Source organism: Barbus barbus (genome assembly GCF_936440315.1).
Source record: "Barbus barbus genome assembly, chromosome: 8".
In the NCBI taxonomy this organism is placed as follows: domain Eukaryota; kingdom Metazoa; phylum Chordata; class Actinopteri; order Cypriniformes; family Cyprinidae; genus Barbus; species Barbus barbus.
Window position 1 is genome coordinate 3,478,234 of NC_136736.1, and position 18,852 is coordinate 3,497,085.

At 36.4% G+C, this 18,852-nt stretch overlaps 2 protein-coding genes across 4 annotated transcripts; both read left to right on the forward strand.

Moving 5' to 3' along the window:
• Positions 1–792: 792 nt before the first annotated feature.
• LOC306873759 (calponin-1-like) lies at positions 793–4,205 on the forward strand (the record flags this gene model as incomplete). Its single annotated transcript, XM_079423241.1, has 7 exons — positions 793–852; positions 1,094–1,215; positions 1,671–1,737; positions 2,514–2,651; positions 2,762–2,878; positions 3,555–3,701; positions 3,993–4,205. The coding sequence occupies 7 exons, from the start codon at positions 793–795 to the stop codon at positions 4,203–4,205; spliced, it is 864 nt and encodes a 287-aa protein (XP_079279367.1).
• Positions 4,206–9,584: 5,379 nt separating this feature from the next.
• On the forward strand, positions 9,585–17,857 carry LOC306873823 (peroxiredoxin-1-like). Of its 3 annotated transcripts, none has more exons than XM_079423315.1 (7): positions 9,585–9,834; positions 10,100–10,255; positions 11,709–11,832; positions 12,012–12,165; positions 14,146–14,268; positions 14,989–15,119; positions 17,436–17,857. In XM_079423315.1, the coding sequence occupies exons 3-7, from the start codon at positions 11,730–11,732 to the stop codon at positions 17,516–17,518; spliced, it is 594 nt and encodes a 197-aa protein (XP_079279441.1). In that variant the 5' UTR covers positions 9,585–9,834; positions 10,100–10,255; positions 11,709–11,729; the 3' UTR covers positions 17,519–17,857. The 3 variants fall into 3 exon arrangements, with proteins under 3 accessions (XP_079279441.1, XP_079279443.1, XP_079279442.1); XM_079423317.1 differs by having other exon boundaries at positions 9,613–9,834; positions 11,712–11,832; XM_079423316.1 differs by lacking the exons at positions 9,585–9,834; positions 10,100–10,255 and adding an exon at positions 10,742–10,925.
• Positions 17,858–18,852: the final 995 nt, after the last annotated feature.

Genomic DNA, 18,852 nt, shown 5'->3' on the forward strand with positions numbered 1-18,852 from the left:
CATCCATCCGTCCACCTATCTATACATCCATCGCTATTTGTCATCTGTCCATCCATCCATCCATCCATCTATCCATCCATCCGTCCATCCATCCACCTATTTATACATTCATCGCTATTTGTCATCCATCCATCCATCCATCCATCCAGTGTTTCCTACATTTCCTTTATTGGTAAATATATTATAAAAGCAAGCAATATAGCCCACCAAATTCAAAAGAAAATACAGTATATATAGTCTTTTTCATCCTCCTCCTTTTCCATATACAGACACAGAAACTCACTAATGTGATGAACTTATTTCAGAATTCACTTTGGATTCTTTCTGTTATAAATATGTCTACAAACACATGACAGCTTTAGGACCATCATGACCAAATAAAGTGTTCAAATTCCTTCTGTCTCTCTCTCTCTCCATCCACCATCATCTCCCTGCTTAAGTTATTATTACCTTTACTATAACACTAGTAATAATTTACTATTATTACTTTTGCTCTTTTGATTTAAACCAAATGCAGAGAAGAAAACGTATGTTGTTTGGAATTTTCATTTTTGTTAAACTATTCCTTTAGAGATCATTTGACCCGTGTATGCCAGCAGTACATTCATGCTCATGATTGGTCAGGTGGCCAAGAGGCCTCAGCCAATGAGGGACAGACTTGTACAGTATAACAAACAGACAGAGGGGCATTTAAAAGATGGAGAGAGATCAGAGCAGAACTCCTGGGCCGCAGCTCAGAGAGCAGATACATACAGATCACAGGAGCATCAACAGGCCTCGACTCGAGAGACCATGAGCACCCAGTTCAGCAAAGGACCCACATTTGGACTCTCCGCTGATGTCAGGAACAAGGTACGTGCACTTTATAATACAAATGCAATAAAGCCCTGACTGCATATGAAAGTAAAATAGATGTTGTTGTTTAGAAACTTTACCTAACAGTTTTGCCCTATGGCAATTCTGCGTCCCAATGGAATTCCAACAATGCATTCCTCATTAGAAAACAGCAAACACCTTGCATGCATAATGTTAGAAAAATTTTATGTTAGTATACAACAAAGTAAATTATGTGAAAAAACTTTTTGCATCACAGCTGGCACAGAAGTATGACCCTCAGACAGAGGAGGCCCTGAGGATGTGGATCCATGAGGTCACAGGTCGAACAGTCCCTGACAACTTCATGGAGGGACTGAAGGATGGAGTGATCCTGTGCGAGTGAGTTTCACCAATGAAAGACAGTTTATAACCATTTAACCAGCAAAGGTTCATTCAGAAATAAAAACATTACTTTAGGGGCAGTCGTGGTCTAATGGATAGAGAGTTGGACTTGTAACCTGAAGATCGTGGGTTTGAGTCTCAGGTCCGGCAGGGATTGTAGGTGGGGGAGTAAATAACCAAACAGTCTCTCCACCCTCAATACCACGACTGAGGTGAGACCGCAAGGCACTGAACCCCCAGCAACATCCGGGTGTATGTTTATTACTCTGTGTACACTTGGATGGGTTAAATGCAGAGCACAATGGGTCACCATACTTGGCCACACACCACTTCCCTTTACACAAGGAACTTGGTATTTTACCGAACAACCAGTTAAAGTTTATTAAGGGACAATTATCACCATATTTTTGAGTTCGGTGCAATTGTTCTTATACTGTGTTTTTGTTCACTAGGCTGATCAACAAACTGCAACCTGGATCCGTTCCAAAGGTCAATCATTCAACCCTGAACTGGCACAAGGTAGTAGGCTATCAGCAATGTTTGAATTTTGAGGCATCACTCATGCCATTCCAAGTGTGCATAGTGGTTACCTTCCGTAGTAGCATAGTAGCCTTCCTGTAGCTCAAATAGTAGAGCATGGCGCTAGCAACGCCAAGGTCATGGGTTTGATTCCCAGGGAAAGCAAGAGCTGATAAAATGTAAAAACTGTAACTTGAATGCAATGTAAGTCGCTTTGCATAAAAGCGTCTGCTAAATGCGTAAATGTTACGACTTGGACGTCACTGTAATGTTTTGAAATGGAAACTATCAGCCACATTTTTGCCATTTTAAGAATGCCATATGTTTGTTATACACAAAATGGCATTAGTGCATGTACTGGATGCAATGGTATGTGCTGAGAAATGCAGAGAATGTAGATGTCTACAAAATTTAGCTCTAAACGCTGTTAGGATTTAACCACTTGATTAAAAGACTGATGCAGACTGGCTTTTTTTTGGCACTGTCAAAGTGGTTATTGATTTAAAGTGTAAATAGTTACAGAAGATAAAACAAACATGCAATTAAAAATGGTTTACATGAACAAGGAATGCAGCACAAGAGTCAAACTCTTCTAATGAATGGACTATTTTACTTCATTAACTCCAGTCTGTTTAAAGTACCTCAACCGTGGCCTTGACCTACAAATACTGTATTTCTGAACATGGCATGGTGGTATCTAAGACACAAAACACATTTTGGAGAAATATAGGGATGTATCCTTTCCTAACTTCATTCCTATTCCTTCAAACTTTTAGTTAGAGAACATCACTCACTTTATTCGAAGCATCGGTGAATACGGCCTGAAACCACATGACATCTTTGAGGCCAATGACCTTTTTGAGGAAATGAACCACACCCAGGTCCAGTGTACCCTCATCACATTGGCTGGAGTGGTGAGAAAAGCTGATAAAACTCTTTAATATGCAGCTTGAACAACCTGTGAATACAACCAAAGATATGTATTTTCTGTTATGTCCTTTTTCTGTGTTCTCTCTCCAACCAGGCCAAGACTAAAGGCTTCTGCACAAAAAGTGACATCGGTGTGAAGTATGCAGCAAAAAAACAAAGGAAATTCAATTCTGACAAGATGAAAGCAGGGGATAGCATTATCAGCCAGCAGGTCACATGCCAAACACTTGACATAAGATACATCAATGAGAAATGTCAATGCAACACGAAAACAGAAAAACATGACATGCATTTATACAGATATGGAAATGAGTCTAAACAAAGATCGAGAGTATGTAAATGAACTACTTTGAATTACACTTGCATTTGATTTGAATGTAAAACACAATCTCTGTTTCTAGCCACACTTTGACAATTTAAAAAAAAACAATACTGCTGTTTAAAAGTGTGAGATTAGAATTAGTTTAGTGTTTTGAAAGAAGTAAATGCAGTAATATTAAAAAATAACTGTTTTCTATCTAAATATATTTTAAAATATAATTTATTCCTGTCATGCAAAGCTTAATTTTCAGCATCAGTCTTCAGTGTCACATGATCCTTTAGAAATCTTTCTAAAATGCTGATTTGCTGTTCAAGAAACACTTAATATTATTATGTTGAAAAGTTGTGGTGCTTCATTTTTTATTTTTATGTATTTTTTTGTGAAAACTGATACATTTATTGGAAACAGAACATTTTTGTAACATTACAAACATGTTTACTGTTACTTTTGATCAATTTAATGTGTCCTTGCTGAATAAAAATATGATTTTATTTCAAAAGAAAAAAAATCTGACCCTAAACATTTGAACAGTAGTATTTATAATACATTTCATGTGAATTCACAGATGGGCTCCAACAAATTTGCAAGCCAAAAGGGCATGACCTCCTATGGAACCAGGCGCCATCTCTATGATCCCAATATACGCATGGAGAAACCAGCTGATCGATCCACTATAAACCTCCAAATGGGCACCAATAAATGTGCCAGCATGGTGAGGCCACATGCTGCATTAATGCCAAAATCACCGTAATTATGAGATGAGCACTCTGTTCATGTCCTCCTCTGATTATTATTTATATGTCAACACTCATAATAGCAAAATGGATGCATGTGTGGCTTGATTACTGATGACAGTAGAACACTTAGACCATTAATTCACCTCCGTGCTATTGAAAAATACTGAAGAACGCTGGGCAGTTCTAGAAAGTTGAAGAATGCCCTAAAAATGCCAAAACTGTTGCAATTTTAATACGTTTAATATATTAACTTTGTCTTGCTCTAGGCTGGAATGTTTGCTCTTGGCACGGCGAGACAGGTGACAGAAAAGAACGTGAATCTAGACCCGGTGGACACTACAACCGTGTCTCTGCAGATGGGAACCAACAAGGTGCCGTCTCAGAGCGGCTTCACCCCAATGGGAGGCTCACGTCTAGTATACGACCGCAAATACTGCATCAAGCCTGATGAACAAGACGGCGTTGAATTTGTTAATTAATTCACTTACACTCTGGTATTCAGCATTGGTAGACGATGTCCCTTTTTCCTGATCCCAGACCAACTTAACTAAAACAAATAATCATCTTTATGTGGACAATGTATTGGGCATGCAGTGCTTAATTAGAGAATCAATTAAGCTGCTCTCTGGTTAGTTTAAAGGGGATCATCTACCACACAACAACTCCAAATCGACTGGTTTAGGTGCTTCATTATGGGTCAGTCATAGACTAGTCTGCCTTATATATTAACCTTTGTCTTTAAATTCCTCAAAATTTGATGTAATTGGTCTTTAGTGTCAGAATATCAGATGTTACAAAGGAGGCGATTAAACATAAACCAAAGATCATGAGTTAGTGTCTATATGTTTGGACAACAATGTCTACACAAAAGTAATGAAAATATGAAATGGTTATGTTATTTGTCTGAAGTGGGGTAGGGACAAGACCCTGCATTTGGTTCCTTGCCATCAGTGGATTTCTTTGTGGCTACACATATCCTATAATTATTGTGTGTCTCTATTTCATCACTATTATCATTTTAATTGTTGCAAAAAACATGATTGCCTTATTCCTAGTCCTAGGCCTATATCCTTACAAAATCTCTTGACAGTATTATGGGCAGTGATTGTATGGTGACTTTACCATAATACTGAATGATTATATTGGACCATGGCAAGGTTCTTCAAAGAATAGCCTACAGTGGCACTTTTCTTCAGGCTTCTCTTGAATTGTTCAGTAGGTCTACTGCATTCTGAATATAAAACATTATCTTTTATTGCGGATAATAAACACTGATCAAACTAACGTGTCCTCTCGTTTTTACTTTTTAAATGTGACTCTGTTAAACAACTTGTCCTGTTTTTGCTGGATAATCCGCAGTTTCAAAGAGGCACACAAAAACCACTTGTTCATCATGACATAATGTTTTTGTGCCTACCTGAATATAATATAAAACAGAATCAAATGTAGCTAATTTAACAACAACAAATTTAAATTTTTTGAATGAGAAGTTTTTGCTCTTTGCACTAAAATGCAGTTTATTAAAACCAACGCTTTGATAAAACTTTATAATTAGGCCTACATGTTTCATTTAATTTATATTTCGACCCATAAAAGCTTACTTTCACTTCAGACGCCCACTATTATGTCGCTCTTAGCCTTTTAGTTTTTTACAAACACAAATCGGTCGTGCTTGAAAGAAGTGAGTCTGAAAATTGTATTATTCGAGAAACTATCTGGCCGATTCGAAAACGATTCATTTAGTCCTCTTTTATGAACCTCTCCAACCGATTCTTTGAAAAGATCCGACTCATAAGAGCGATTCTTGAACAGAACATGCACGTGCGATTTAATCAAAATACAATTTATAAAGGGGTTTGCTGTTTTGATAGCCCCTGGTTTAATAAAAATACAGTTTATAAAGGGGTATGCTGTTTTGATAGCCCCTGGTTTAATAAAAATACAGTTTATAAAGGGGTATGCTGTTTTGATAGCCCCTGGTTTAATAAAAATACAGTTTATAAAGGGGTATGCTGTTTTGATAGCCCCTGGTTTAATAAAAATACAGTTTATAAAGGGGTATGCTGTTTTGATAGCCCCTGGTTTAATAGAAATACAGTTTATAAAGGGGTTTGCTGTTTTGATAGCCCCTGGTTTAATAAAAATACAGTTTATAAAGGGGTATGCTGTTTTGATAGCCCCTGGTTTAATAGAAATACAGTTTATAAAGGGGTATGCTGTTTTGATAGCCCCTGGTTTAATAGAAATACAGTTTATAAAGGGGTATGCTGTTTTGATAGCCCCTGGTTTAATAGAAATACAGTTTATAAAGGGGTTTGCTGTTTTGATAGCCCCTGGTTTAATAAAAATACAGTTTATAAAGGGGTATGCTGTTTTGATAGCCCCTGGTTTAATAAAAATACAGTTTATAAAGGGGTATGCTGTTTTGATAGCCCCTGGTTTAATAAAAATACAGTTTATAAAGGGGTATGCTGTTTTGATAGCCCCTGGTTTAATAGAAATACAGTTTATAAAGGGGTATGCTGTTTTGATAGCCCCTGGTTTAATAGAAATACAGTTTATAAAGGGGTTTGCTGTTTTGATAGCCCCTGGTTTAATAGAAATACAGTTTATAAAGGGGTATGCTGTTTTGATAGCCCCTGGTTTAATAGAAATACAGTTTATAAAGGGGTATGCTGTTTTGATAGCCCCTGGTTTAATAGAAATACAGTTTATAAAGGGGTTTGCTGTTTTGATAGCCCCTGGTTTAATAGAAATACAGTTTATAAAGGGGTTTGCTGTTTTGATAGCCCCTGGTTTAATAGAAATACAGTTTATAAAGGGGTTTGCTGTTTTGATAGCCCCTGGTTTAATAAAAATACAGTTTATAAAGGGGTATGCTGTTTTGATAGCCCCTGGTTTAATAAAAATACAGTTTATAAAGGGGTTTGCTGTTTTGATAGCCCCTGGTTTAATAAAAATACAGTTTATAAAGGGGTATGCTGTTTTGATAGCCCCTGTTTCGATAGGTCTTGCTTCATAGAAAATTAAGTGTTGGGGTATCCTTTTTTGTTAGTTTTCACACTTACCAGCATACCTTCATAACCTATTGCTGTGTATCTTACTAAAAGAAAATAAATTATAAAAACATTATTTATAGACTGGTTGAAAAATATTTTAATACAAATTTCAAATGGGTACATATTGTACAATATGTACAACATAGAACTTTGACAGTTTGAAGCAAACATTATGCATTTAACACACTTTTTACACTTGAAATGCTCTGAGGCAAGGGTTGCAGGGGTACACTCCTTGTGCGTCCATCTTGAGCATATGTCACACTGCACCTTTAAAGACAAAATAAAAAAAAAATCACTTTAGAAGTGCAATATATAATCAATGAAGCATTGAAGAATTGTTACAAACTTTTTCAGCTGTACTAGCAATAAGAAATACATTTCTTCTTACTGCTACATCTTGAATCAGCCTGAAGGTGTTGTATTTGCTATAACAACCGCCTCGCTATACATTATCCCGCTTATTACATGGCTACCTACCAAATAAATCAATAATCTGACACAAAATATTGATTTAAAAAGGAGTTTGTTTTAAAAACGATTGTATTGCTTCCGCTAAAGAAAATAGTCAGTTCCGTCTCTACGGTTAGAATCCTGCTGCGTCCATAGCAACGCGCTGTTTTTCATGGCAACGGTCTGTTATACTTCGCAGCGGTCTGTTATTAAGAAATTCTACATTGGAATTCAGCCAAGCCATGTAATAAGGATAATTAATGGATACCTTTGTATTCCAGAAGAGTTGCTGCAATTTTGACTCTTGCGGCTGAGACCTCTGTATCTGTTTGAGCAACACAGATACTTCGACCTTGGAGATTGAGCTCTGCAAACTACAAAGAGCCAGTGTAGGTGTAAAGTAACACACATTCACCCCAATTACATATATCAATAATATCCATACCATCAAAATTAAGACTCCACAACTAGAGCCGTCCTGCTGAAGATTGTGTTTTTCACAATGAGGTACTTACAAAATTAATGTACAATAAAATATTAAACATGTTTCCAATAAAGCTGATCTTCATGGGCAATATATCTGCATTTATCTATTACTACTGCATCTATTGGATATATGTGGGATCTGGGAGTTACAGGAAAAGATATTGTGGTTGGGGTATTCAGAAAACCTGAGCAAGGTAAAAGAGGAGCAGTGGCACCTTTTGGGGTAATATGCTATGCAACCTCAAATCATACTGGTTTAAGCTATATTATCTAAGCCTATCTTTTAAAATGTTTGGTCACTTGATGCTTGGCCCTAACAGAAAGCCATTTTCAAGAAAAAGACAGAAAAAAACCTACCGGCAGTTCAACAGGCACTTGTGATGGAAATCTAGCTTCTCTCCCATACATTAAAAGAAATGGTGAGAATTTTGTTGTGGTTTGTATTTTGGATCTCAGCGAAAAAAGACTTGCATCTAGGTACCGGTCCCAGTCATCTTGCTGATCATTAACAAGCTTTTTAAGTGCCCTAGAAAAATAATTTTTAGAATTATTTCTAAATTGATGTTTTTCAAGACAGAAACTACCAACTTTCAATACACTCTGGTAATAATGATCAGAAGAGCTACCAAATAAACAAAACCCTGAAAATAAATTCAAGAATAATGAATACTTACCGTTTGATGTTATCATTGGTTTTCTCATCAAGCCCATTTGTTTGGGGATGGTAAGCAGCCGTAACACTCCTCTCAATAGAGAGCAGCTGACAAAGTGTGCTGTTGATCTAAAACAAAAAATTTTTGCCCTTACCTAAGCCACATACCTTCTGTGTAGATATCAGAGAACAATTTAAAATACTGTATCAATGCATTCTATGGCACCTTTAAGGTTCCTGTATGTCCTCCAATAGGTGAGGCATGAAATTCTTTAAATAAATTCATAGCCTCCTCCTTTGTCTTTATGACTCTTCTGTCACTGCCAAAGAGTAGTTCTCCATCTTTAAGGAATATTGACATTACCAATAATAAATAATACAAAATATGAACACGTGCATATTCCTGTCAGTAAGATGTATTTTGATGTAAATACTGACCGTGAATCCTGAATTAAGAGGAGTATTTCCTTATGGCTTTGCTTCTGCCCTTTATTTAGTTCTGCAGGGTATGAACCCTTTAAAAGGTAATTGAAAATTTCCTCCCACTTATTTTCCATGGTTAAACTACAGTTAGCAGAAAAATAAGCATTAATCATTTAAAAGCAACACATTAGTCGATGTGTTTAATCTCGGTCAGATGGCGCCAAACGCTAGAACCTCGAGTTAACACCAGATTTAACGTTTTAACACGACTTTACGACCCCACTTGCTAAAAATAATATATTGAAAACGTCTGTCAACATCTCTTGTGATTGTACAAGGCATGCAATTAGGTAATGTGTATATAATATGCAATATATTACACCAACACTTACCGCTTGTAATCTTAGTATGCTTAAATTTAACATTAACCGAAGGTATGCCATTCTGATGGGTATGGTGTTCCGTCAGAACAACGTCTTTTAACAGAAATGACCCACAACGCATTTCCTCCCGCATCTGATACTGAAATCAATCAATAATACGAGATCATACAAATAATTTACAGTCAAAATAGTACGAACAATGAATGGAGTAAACATGAGGCTTAACTAACTAACTAACTGACAGGGTATTCAAAAGCATCATAGAACGATGTGCTTAACTAATAAAGTGTGTAAATGTTGCTGCGTAAACAAACTTGCACGAGCCTGTGTGTTTGCAGCGCACCTCAACCGGAAATACAGAATTGGCGCGAGTGTGACAGGACAGCGTGACCTTTGACCGACAATACTGGAAGGACAACAAGTATTTATTACTGGATAGAAACGACACATACTGAAACATATTTAAAAACACAGCTAATGTCTAAAACCATGCAGCGAACGCGTTTAAATATGTGCCTCCACAAGTCTCTGTCGCAGGGGTTTCTGGGAAATGGAGTTCAGGGGACGTTTGGTTATTTTCCCGATTTTATCTTCTAATTCAGTGTTTATTTGCATTCACGCGAGTGCAGAAATGTAAAAGACAAAAATGGAGGTGAGCAATAAATTATAAATAGAGGTTAAGAGTGGTGAATTGTGATTAAGTATAACGCGAGGTTAGTATTGCAAAACACTATGCATATGGTTTTTGTGCATGTAAAATCTGGCTAAAAATAATGAATAATTTTTTAAATGTATTCTTAATTTTCTGACACGTATGTTAATAGGCCAAAACCAAAAATACTAGACATAATGTGCATCTAAATACACTGTTTTCTGAATTGTTGCTCTGTCTTATCCAAACTGGAATCTGTTATAAGATGCAAAATATATGGCTTGAAATTGTAAACCAAATGCATAAAGTGAGGCGGTGCGCGTGGATCCTCCCTCTTTACGGTGCAGCAGGTCGCGCGACTGGGGTTTCCTGTGCTCGTGCATCAAGAGAGAGTCAAGTTTTGCTTCAACATACAGAACAGGTATTTTTTTCATGCGTTTATATTTCTGTTTTTGCGTAAAGTCTTTACATGCACAAATGCTTGCATATTTTTGCCGATTATTACTGAACAAAAGAGCGCGTGGAAAACGCCGGCGCAGTTCTCCTGCAGATTGCATCATATTTTAGCATCTGTTTGACATATCTTAACGCATTAAAATGTATTTATTGTGTCAGACTGTGAGTATTAGTTATTTCAAATGTTATGATTCACGCAGTGCTGCTTTTATGCAGTAAGTTATCTCTCGACTGGTCAGGCTTAGCTCTCGTGGCTAAGCAGCTAAATGACTTTCTGACTATATTAGACGTTTTGAAGTCTTTTTAATATGCATTAATAAGCATTTCGTCTTTTGCATGTTTCCAGACACTGTATATTACAAGTCAACCTGCGTCTTACCAATTAGGGAGATAATTAAGTTAGCGCACTTGTCTCGGCCTTCTCCAGCCCATTTTCAACTTTTTCCTGCAGTTTTCAGGTGCAAAGTCTCGGAGGGTCGTTGACCATTGTTGTATTTTCTAGGGGTGGATACTATCAGCTTTTAGCAGAGATACTGAGCTGACAGGCGCTATCAGGGCCATATAAGTCGACTTCTGAGCCAAGTGCACTTATATAAGTCACTCTTTTAAGGGCACAAATGACTACAAGATTCAAGGTTTTTATTCCTCACATACACAGTTATACAGAGTATAACCAGCAGTGAAATGTAAGTTTGCAGTGCTCTTGTACAAAATACAATGCTCTTGTATTTGGTCTGTACTTGAACTGAGATAAAGACTTGGGTAAAAGGCTGTATTTAGACTGAACCACTTCTTGAATCAGAAGCCTATCATGTGACCTGCAGTGTGTGATCCACAGCAAAGCTTTTGCATTTATTATTGACTGATACTCTGGTTCAAACACGAAAAGTTACTTGTGTTGCTCATTTTTTTGTTAGATTAGAAGTTCAGCTTCCTGTTCACATTTCAGAACTAATATTTTGAGGCAAATATAATTTGGTAAATGACTTGAGTTTTTACATCAGCCAAAAATGAAACTTCTGTCATCATTTACTCGTGCTTAACATGTGAATTTCTTTCATCTGCTGAAATTATTTTGAAGAATGTTGATAACCAAGCAATTTCTGGTTCCCAATGACTTTGCAATTGAGTCCGGCAACTGTTTGGTTACCGACCTTCAAAATATCATTTTATGCTCATCAGAAGGAAGAAATTCACACAGGTTTGGAATAACGAAAGTCAATTCTAACAGCTTTACACATGCCTGTTTTTTCCTTTTTTTTTTTTTTTTTTTTTTTGCTGTCCTGGTACCAAAAAAAGCTTTTTTTTGGTCAAAAAACATTTACTGCAATTAAAAAAAGTCTTTAATTTGTAATTAAATGTGTGGTGTAAGTAGCAGTAATAATATTCTTGATGTTCTTGGATTTTTGTTTGGGCAGCAGTGACGAGCAATCTTCAAGATGTCTTCTGGAAACGCTAAGATCGGTCAGCCTGCTCCTCAGTTCAAGGCCACAGCTGTGGTAGACGGACAGTTTAAAGACGTTCAGCTCTCTGACTACAGAGGTGAGCATCAGACGCTCCACACACTGTTTTGTAGATTAGGGCGAGAGTATTTTAAATGTCATTCTAACCTACTTTTGCTTTCCATTGCATCATGATACTAGCCATCAAACCCACTAAACTGGGTTACAGGTGTAACCTGTTTTCACTTCATCTTTATTTCCCCTCCATTTCTCCTTTAGGGAAGTATGTCGTGTTGTTCTTCTATCCACTTGATTTCACCTTCGTGTGTCCTACCGAGATCATCGCGTTCAGCGAACGGGCTGCTGAGTTTCGTAAAATCGGCTGCGAGGTCATCGCTGGCTCCACCGACTCTCATTTCAGCCATCTGGCATGGTGAGTAGGGTTGTGTACCGTTCACATTTGAACCGGTATCGTGCCTTTTTTCGGTACTTTACTCTCCGTGTAACAACAAAAACATTTATTTCAGTGAAAAAAATAAGTCCAAAACTCTCAATTTCAACATTTTGAACAATAGGGCCCTACTTGTTTTATTTTTTTTCTGATAATCAAATGAAGGCATGAAACATTTATTTATTTTTAATCAAATGAAAATGAAACCCTTTTATTTTTTGGTTTACTGTTAAAATTAAAATATGGTAGAAAAATTGTGTGAATATTCCTTTTATACTACTTTGCTGCCGTGCGCACGTGAGACTGTTACTTAACACTCTGCTGTATGCTGGACAGTATTTATTTATCGTGAGTTGTTCAGATCGCGGTAATCGAATACGGTTTTAATGATAATTAAAATATGAAACGGTAATACTAACCGTGGGGAATTTTTATCATGATTTATCGTCAAACCGGTAATCGTTACATCCCTAATACATACCAAGGCTAGCGGAACATGAAGAATTCATATTTAAACCGTCTTTTTGCGTTTTAATATTCACATACACTAGTTCATATCGCGATTCGAATTAAGTGACAGACCGTCTTTTATTCATCCAAAAATTGATGAATTCAGTTGCATTCCGCGCTATAGAGTAAATTCCGTTTTTATGAATGGACTCCTCCATCCTGTCCTCGTTTTCGTGGAAACCATATGACCCTAGAAATGTAAGCACACTTCAGAACATTTCGGTTTGCCCTGTGTGTTGCGTTTTAAAGAGTTGCAGGGGTGACATCATGTCACAGGGTCTCTCTCTCTCTGTCTCTGTCTCTCTCTCTGTCTCTCTCTCTGTCTCTCTCTCTGTCTCTCTCTCTGTCTCTCTCTCTGTCTCTCTCTCTGTCTCTCTCTCTGTCTCTCTCTCTGTCTCTCTCTCTGTCTCCCTCTCTCCCTCTCTCTCTCTCTCTCTCTCTCTCTCTCTCTCTCTCTCTCATATGCGCCCAGATGCGTTCTCAAGTACCGAAATTTGCTACTGAATGATTTAATGTGAATCGGTACTCTGTAGTACCGACGCAATTCGGTCCATATCCTTAAAAGTTCAGAGTTTGGTACCCAACCCTAAGGTGAGGATCCTGCTTTTATTCCTACATATTCCACATCTAAAGGGCTAAACTGGCTACTTTACTGTAAATTATCTTGTGCCTTCATTATCAAAAGTAATTTATTATAGAGCAGTAGTGCCAGTTGTCATTGACACTCTACGTTAGATGTCAATGTTGGTTTTCTCTCGCTTGTGAACGTGATTCTTAGCAGGCTCTCTATGGCTTCACCCAGTTAGTGGTTATGTTCTGTGTTCTCCTAACCAGCCTGGCTTTGATAAGAACCACTATAGTGTGTTAGAGGGACACAGATAAAGGAAGGGTGTAGCGCTTTGTTAGTTCTAGAAACTGCCACTTGAAGTAACAGTGACCTTTTATTTAGAGATCATTATTATTTACACTTAATACTACTATTAATAAATGTTTAAGGTTAATAGTTTCTACAAAAACAAAAATAGTATAATAATTATTTTTAAATTTTTTTTGAAAACCCAGATGTTTCTAAGAATAGAAATAATAAAGTAAAAAGAACACTTTTTAGGTTTTAAAAATCCAGAACTTTCTAAGAGGGATGAAAAATAAGTAAAGAAATGCTTTCTATGTTTTAAAAACCCAGATTTATTTAAGAAAAAAAAGTAATTTAAATTTAGTTAAGTTTTTTCTAAATAAGTGTATGTAATGTATGTGTATATAAAATTTACCATAATTAAAAAAAATAATAATTTTTATCACATTAACAGTCTATATCTCTGTTCAGCATCTTGCTGGAAAATAATGAAAATAATTAAATATGAAATAGCCATGAGGGATAACCATGTCTATTAGACTATACACTTTATAAGTTAAATTCCTGTTGTGATATGACTGTTGGCTTGTTCCCGATAGGATCAACACACCCAGGAAGCAGGGTGGCCTCGGCTCCATGAACATCCCGCTGATGGCTGACCTGACTAAGTCCATCTGCCGTGATTACGGCGTCCTGAAAGAGGATGATGGCATTGCCTACAGGTCTGTGATGATGTGATCGTGTTTGCACTGGTTCAGTTAAACTACAACTACTTACCCCCTCTTGCAGGCAGCGCACGATTGCAGCAGGAGATAATGATCAAGGGTGCTCGATAACATCCACGTGTACTGCAGCATGGGCAGGGTACAGGAACTATGAGAAGAAATGAACTTTAAGCAGATTTTATTGCACCTTGGATTCTATATCAAATGTTCAGTCATTGATTTTGAATTAATGTTCTAGGTTCAAACTTCAGCATTTGACACAGTGCTATATTATATAAAGTTTTTTTTTTTTGATAATGTCAAAACTCTTAACCTTATAAATGTCTTCACTGCCACTTTTAATCAATTTAATACATCCTCGTTGATTAAAATGTTAATTTCTTTTAAAAATTCTTATTGACACAAGCCCCATAGGTTTTTGCAAAATAAAAAAAATATAAATAATATATACAGTGTGTATATGAGTTGCAAATTTGTCTAAATAAAACTCATCTTTTAAGTAAAGTGGGGATTTTAATTATTTATTTACTTTAAAGGACTTGTTGACTTTTTAGTAGTAATCAACAGTATTCAATGAATTCACTGAACTTGATTTGCAGATAAAACATTCATTTAATGTTGAAAACAAATTTAAGAGCAGTCATACGGATTTTATTGTACACTGAGCAAGTTGCCTTACAAACGTTGCCTTTTCTGTCTCTTGTCCTGCTCCCACAGAGGTCTGTTTGTGATTGACGATAAAGGCATCTTGAGGCAGATCACCATCAATGACCTGCCGGTGGGCCGCTCAGTGGATGAGACGCTGAGACTGGTGCAGGCCTTCCAGCACACCGACAAATATGGAGAAGGTGAGTGAGACTGGGCTCTTTCTGAATGTCCTGTTTATCTTAAGTGGGCAGCATGTGTAAACATGCTCTAAAATGTTTTGTGATCCGATCACTCAAACCACATTTGGAGGAAGTCAAAAACATGTGACCACATTGTATTTGTAGTGTAAACACCCATGTGTCCTGATGCCAATGAAGAGCAGTTTACTTGCAGAACACAATGTTATACTGTACCTCCAAAATGAGGGTTTTAAGCCCATACTTGTACTATCTTTTATATAGAAACATCATGTTTGAAGCGCGATTAAATTCATGTGTATTTGAGATGGTGACTTTTTGCGCTTTATCATGTAGTAATGTGCGTAAATGTGAAATCTGATCACAAGTGATCACAGGATATGTAATGCGAGAGGGACTGTCTATATGCAGAGGTGTGGAGTAATTACTCAATACTCGCATAACAGCTCTGCCCTACAAAGGCAAAAGACCTTAACTCGCTAGAGTGTGAAACTGAGAAAAATGACTTAAAATGCTTTACTTGTCCAGCCAAATTAATTATAAGTAGGACACTGGAAATTTGGCAATTAGATGTTTTAGTAATGAAAATTATCTACATTGAAAAATTGTGAGCTTAAACTTTATTTTTACCCCTATTTTGAAGTTAATGTACTCTGCCCTTGCATTGTCTGCAAAAAGTGAGAAGTCACGCCAAGGCAAAAGACAGTAACTTCCACATTATCAATATTTTGTAGCAGATCACATTTACAAAATCTTTATAGTAACACCTGTATAAAATCTAGTGATCATGATCTCATATAGGCTATTGCATATAGTAATGTGACTATTAATTAATTTATTTTTTTGGACCGTAACAAGCAGACTAAAAGTTAAACGTGAGTGGATACCGTTTTGCAACCAATTTATTTGCTATGCTCAGTAACGTAAAAGAATGCTAGACATAGCATAATTGCTTATATTGACTTGAATGAAATGGCCTAACCTAAAAGAATGACTGTGCATGCTCAGTCAACATCTCTGATGACGTTCAGCGCTATGGATTGATTTTATCAGGTTACAAGAAAAGGTAGGATATGGATTTAATTGCGAACTGTTAGGCTATTGTTTTTATGATTGATCATTCTACATGCTACGGCATTCAAGTACACACGCATCCAACTAGAAGTGACAGCCTGGTGAATGATCTGCATACAAAAAGGAAAAAAAAAATCTTTAAAGCATGGTTATTTACGATTATGTATTGCTGCCAAGGTGTCTAGTCTTTACAGTGCTTTGTTATATGGAGGGTTTGGTAGATCGCGATCTAATTCGTTTGTCTACACTGTAATTAAAATGCGGCAGACTTTAATGAATCGTAAAAAAGGCAGAACACCGTATAACTCCCAAGTTGGCACCGTAACTTCATTTTGATGCGCAGTTAAACAGTCAGAACGCCGTAACTCAATTTGAGCGTTCCAAACAAAGCGAAAGAGCCGTTACTGGTGTTATACGGTGTTCTGCCTTGGTTTCTCCGTGGCTTCTTGAAGTTACGTTTGAGACCACCCATTATTTTCTCGGAAAAACAACGAAATTGACTCAAGATACTTATGTACACGATAAAGGATGTCTTGAATGTCCCAAAAATATCAATAACTCATTTTCGACAAAAATCGAAGTTACGGTCTTTTGCCTTTGCACGGCAGAGCTGTTCCATGTGACATCTTGTTTGATTTACCACAGAAAACAATCGACTCATCCTTCAGTTTAGGGTCATCAAGATTTGTGTTTTTTTTTTGTTATTTCCATTCAGCAAGGATGCATGAAATTTCAAATGACTGTAAAGTAATTTCCAATTATATATAATGTATAATTGTCACTGCTTCTATTTCTTTTTATTATTCTTTTTTTTTTTTTTTTTTTTTTACTTTTTATTATAGAATCCTAAAATATGTATCATGTATTTCCACAAAAATGTTTCTTGAGCAGCAAATCAGCATAATAGAATGATTTCTGAAGGATCATGTGATACTGAAGACTGGAGTAATGATGCTGAAAATTCAGCTTTGATCACAGGAATAAATTACATTTTAGAATATTTAAATAGAAAATTGTCATTTTAAATAGTAATATTTCACAATATTATTGCACTTTTTTTATCAAATAAATGCAGCCTTGGCGAGCAGAAGAGACTTCTTTTAAAAACATTAACAACTGTACCCACCCCAGACCTTTGCTGTTAGCGTATGTATGACCAAGAAAAGTTCACTGAGGGTGATGCCAAACTATTCAGTGTCAGTCTCCACAGAGGTTTATAATAAGGTGTCTGTCTGTTCTCCGTAGTTTGTCCTGCTGGATGGAAACCTGGAAGTGACACTATTGTTCCAGATGTGCAGAAGAGCAAGGAGTTCTTCTCCAAGCAGTAACAGTCCTGCTGTATTTCCCGGATCGTGCTCCCGTTCAGTGGGACGCACTTAACCTTAGCCTGAGAGTTCTTGAAAAGTTGTCTAAGCCAACGTAACAAACTCTTTGCAGTTTAAATACACTTGTTAGACAGATTTCTTTTCCTTTTCATTGTCTGAAGAAGCTGTTGCAGTCAGCATCTCCCATGCACTGAAATGTCTGTAGTTTGTTTTAAGCTCTAATTAATCGGTATTACATATTTAGTACTCAGTGAACATTTGATTCATTTTGAATTGTCTCAAGTTGTTTAACAATCTGGTGATCATCAATATCTGTGAAATAAACGGGCTGTTATTGTGTGATGGTGCAGTTCTCTTATTTTTACCAACATGTAGTTTTGACTCTGACAATAGGTTCATCCATCCAGAAAAGTTTTAACAACTCAATAAGGCGCATGCAAACAACTTGCTCATATATTACATAGGTTTTTACTAAATATTATTTGTAAAAATAATTTTACTAAAAATAATTTTGCGATAATACATCTCTGCTTGTAAATCCAGCGTTTTGCAACTGTATGTAAACCAGTTTTATTGAACAGGCAAGCCTTTGATAGTGGACCTGCGTTATAAAAGTGTATCAATAATATATTCATATTTAAATTAGATATTTTTTAGAACATTTAATTTTACAGTTTTAGTCATTTTATTTTAGCATTTTTGTTATCTGTTTATTTAAATATGCCTTTTTTATTTAGAATATTCAGTTAGTATTATAGTTAAACTAAACGAAAAGTGAATTAAGTATTTTTAGGGTTTTAATTTAGTTCAGTTTCAAATAAATATAACTCCGTTATGGTCATTATGCTTTTGGTAGAGCTCGAATAGATTTTGCTACCTCCCATGAAAACAGTAGGTAGTTCAATTCGACAACGAAAAATGCTACCTGTCAAATTATGGTTTATTAACGTCTACACCTACCACAACCCTGAACTTACTCTTTCAGTAATGCAAATACAGTAATTACGTGTTATTCGCGGTTGTGGCTAGAAGGGATACAGCTACGGCTGGAAACCAACAATAAATTATTTTTCTACCTATTAGATTTGTTTTATTAACGTCTACACCTACCTCAACCCTAAACCTACCCCTTGCAGTAATGCAAATACATTAAATGATGTTCAGTATGAGAAAAAGGATGCAATTGATTGATGTGCGCATGCGCAGTAATAAAATGACACCCGTTACATGTCTTAAATTTGGACAAATCAGACCGGCAGATGGCAGTATTTCATTACATTTGAGAAAAAATAGCTCAGGAGGAACTTGTTCAGAGGTAGGCCTATATAAGTGATTTC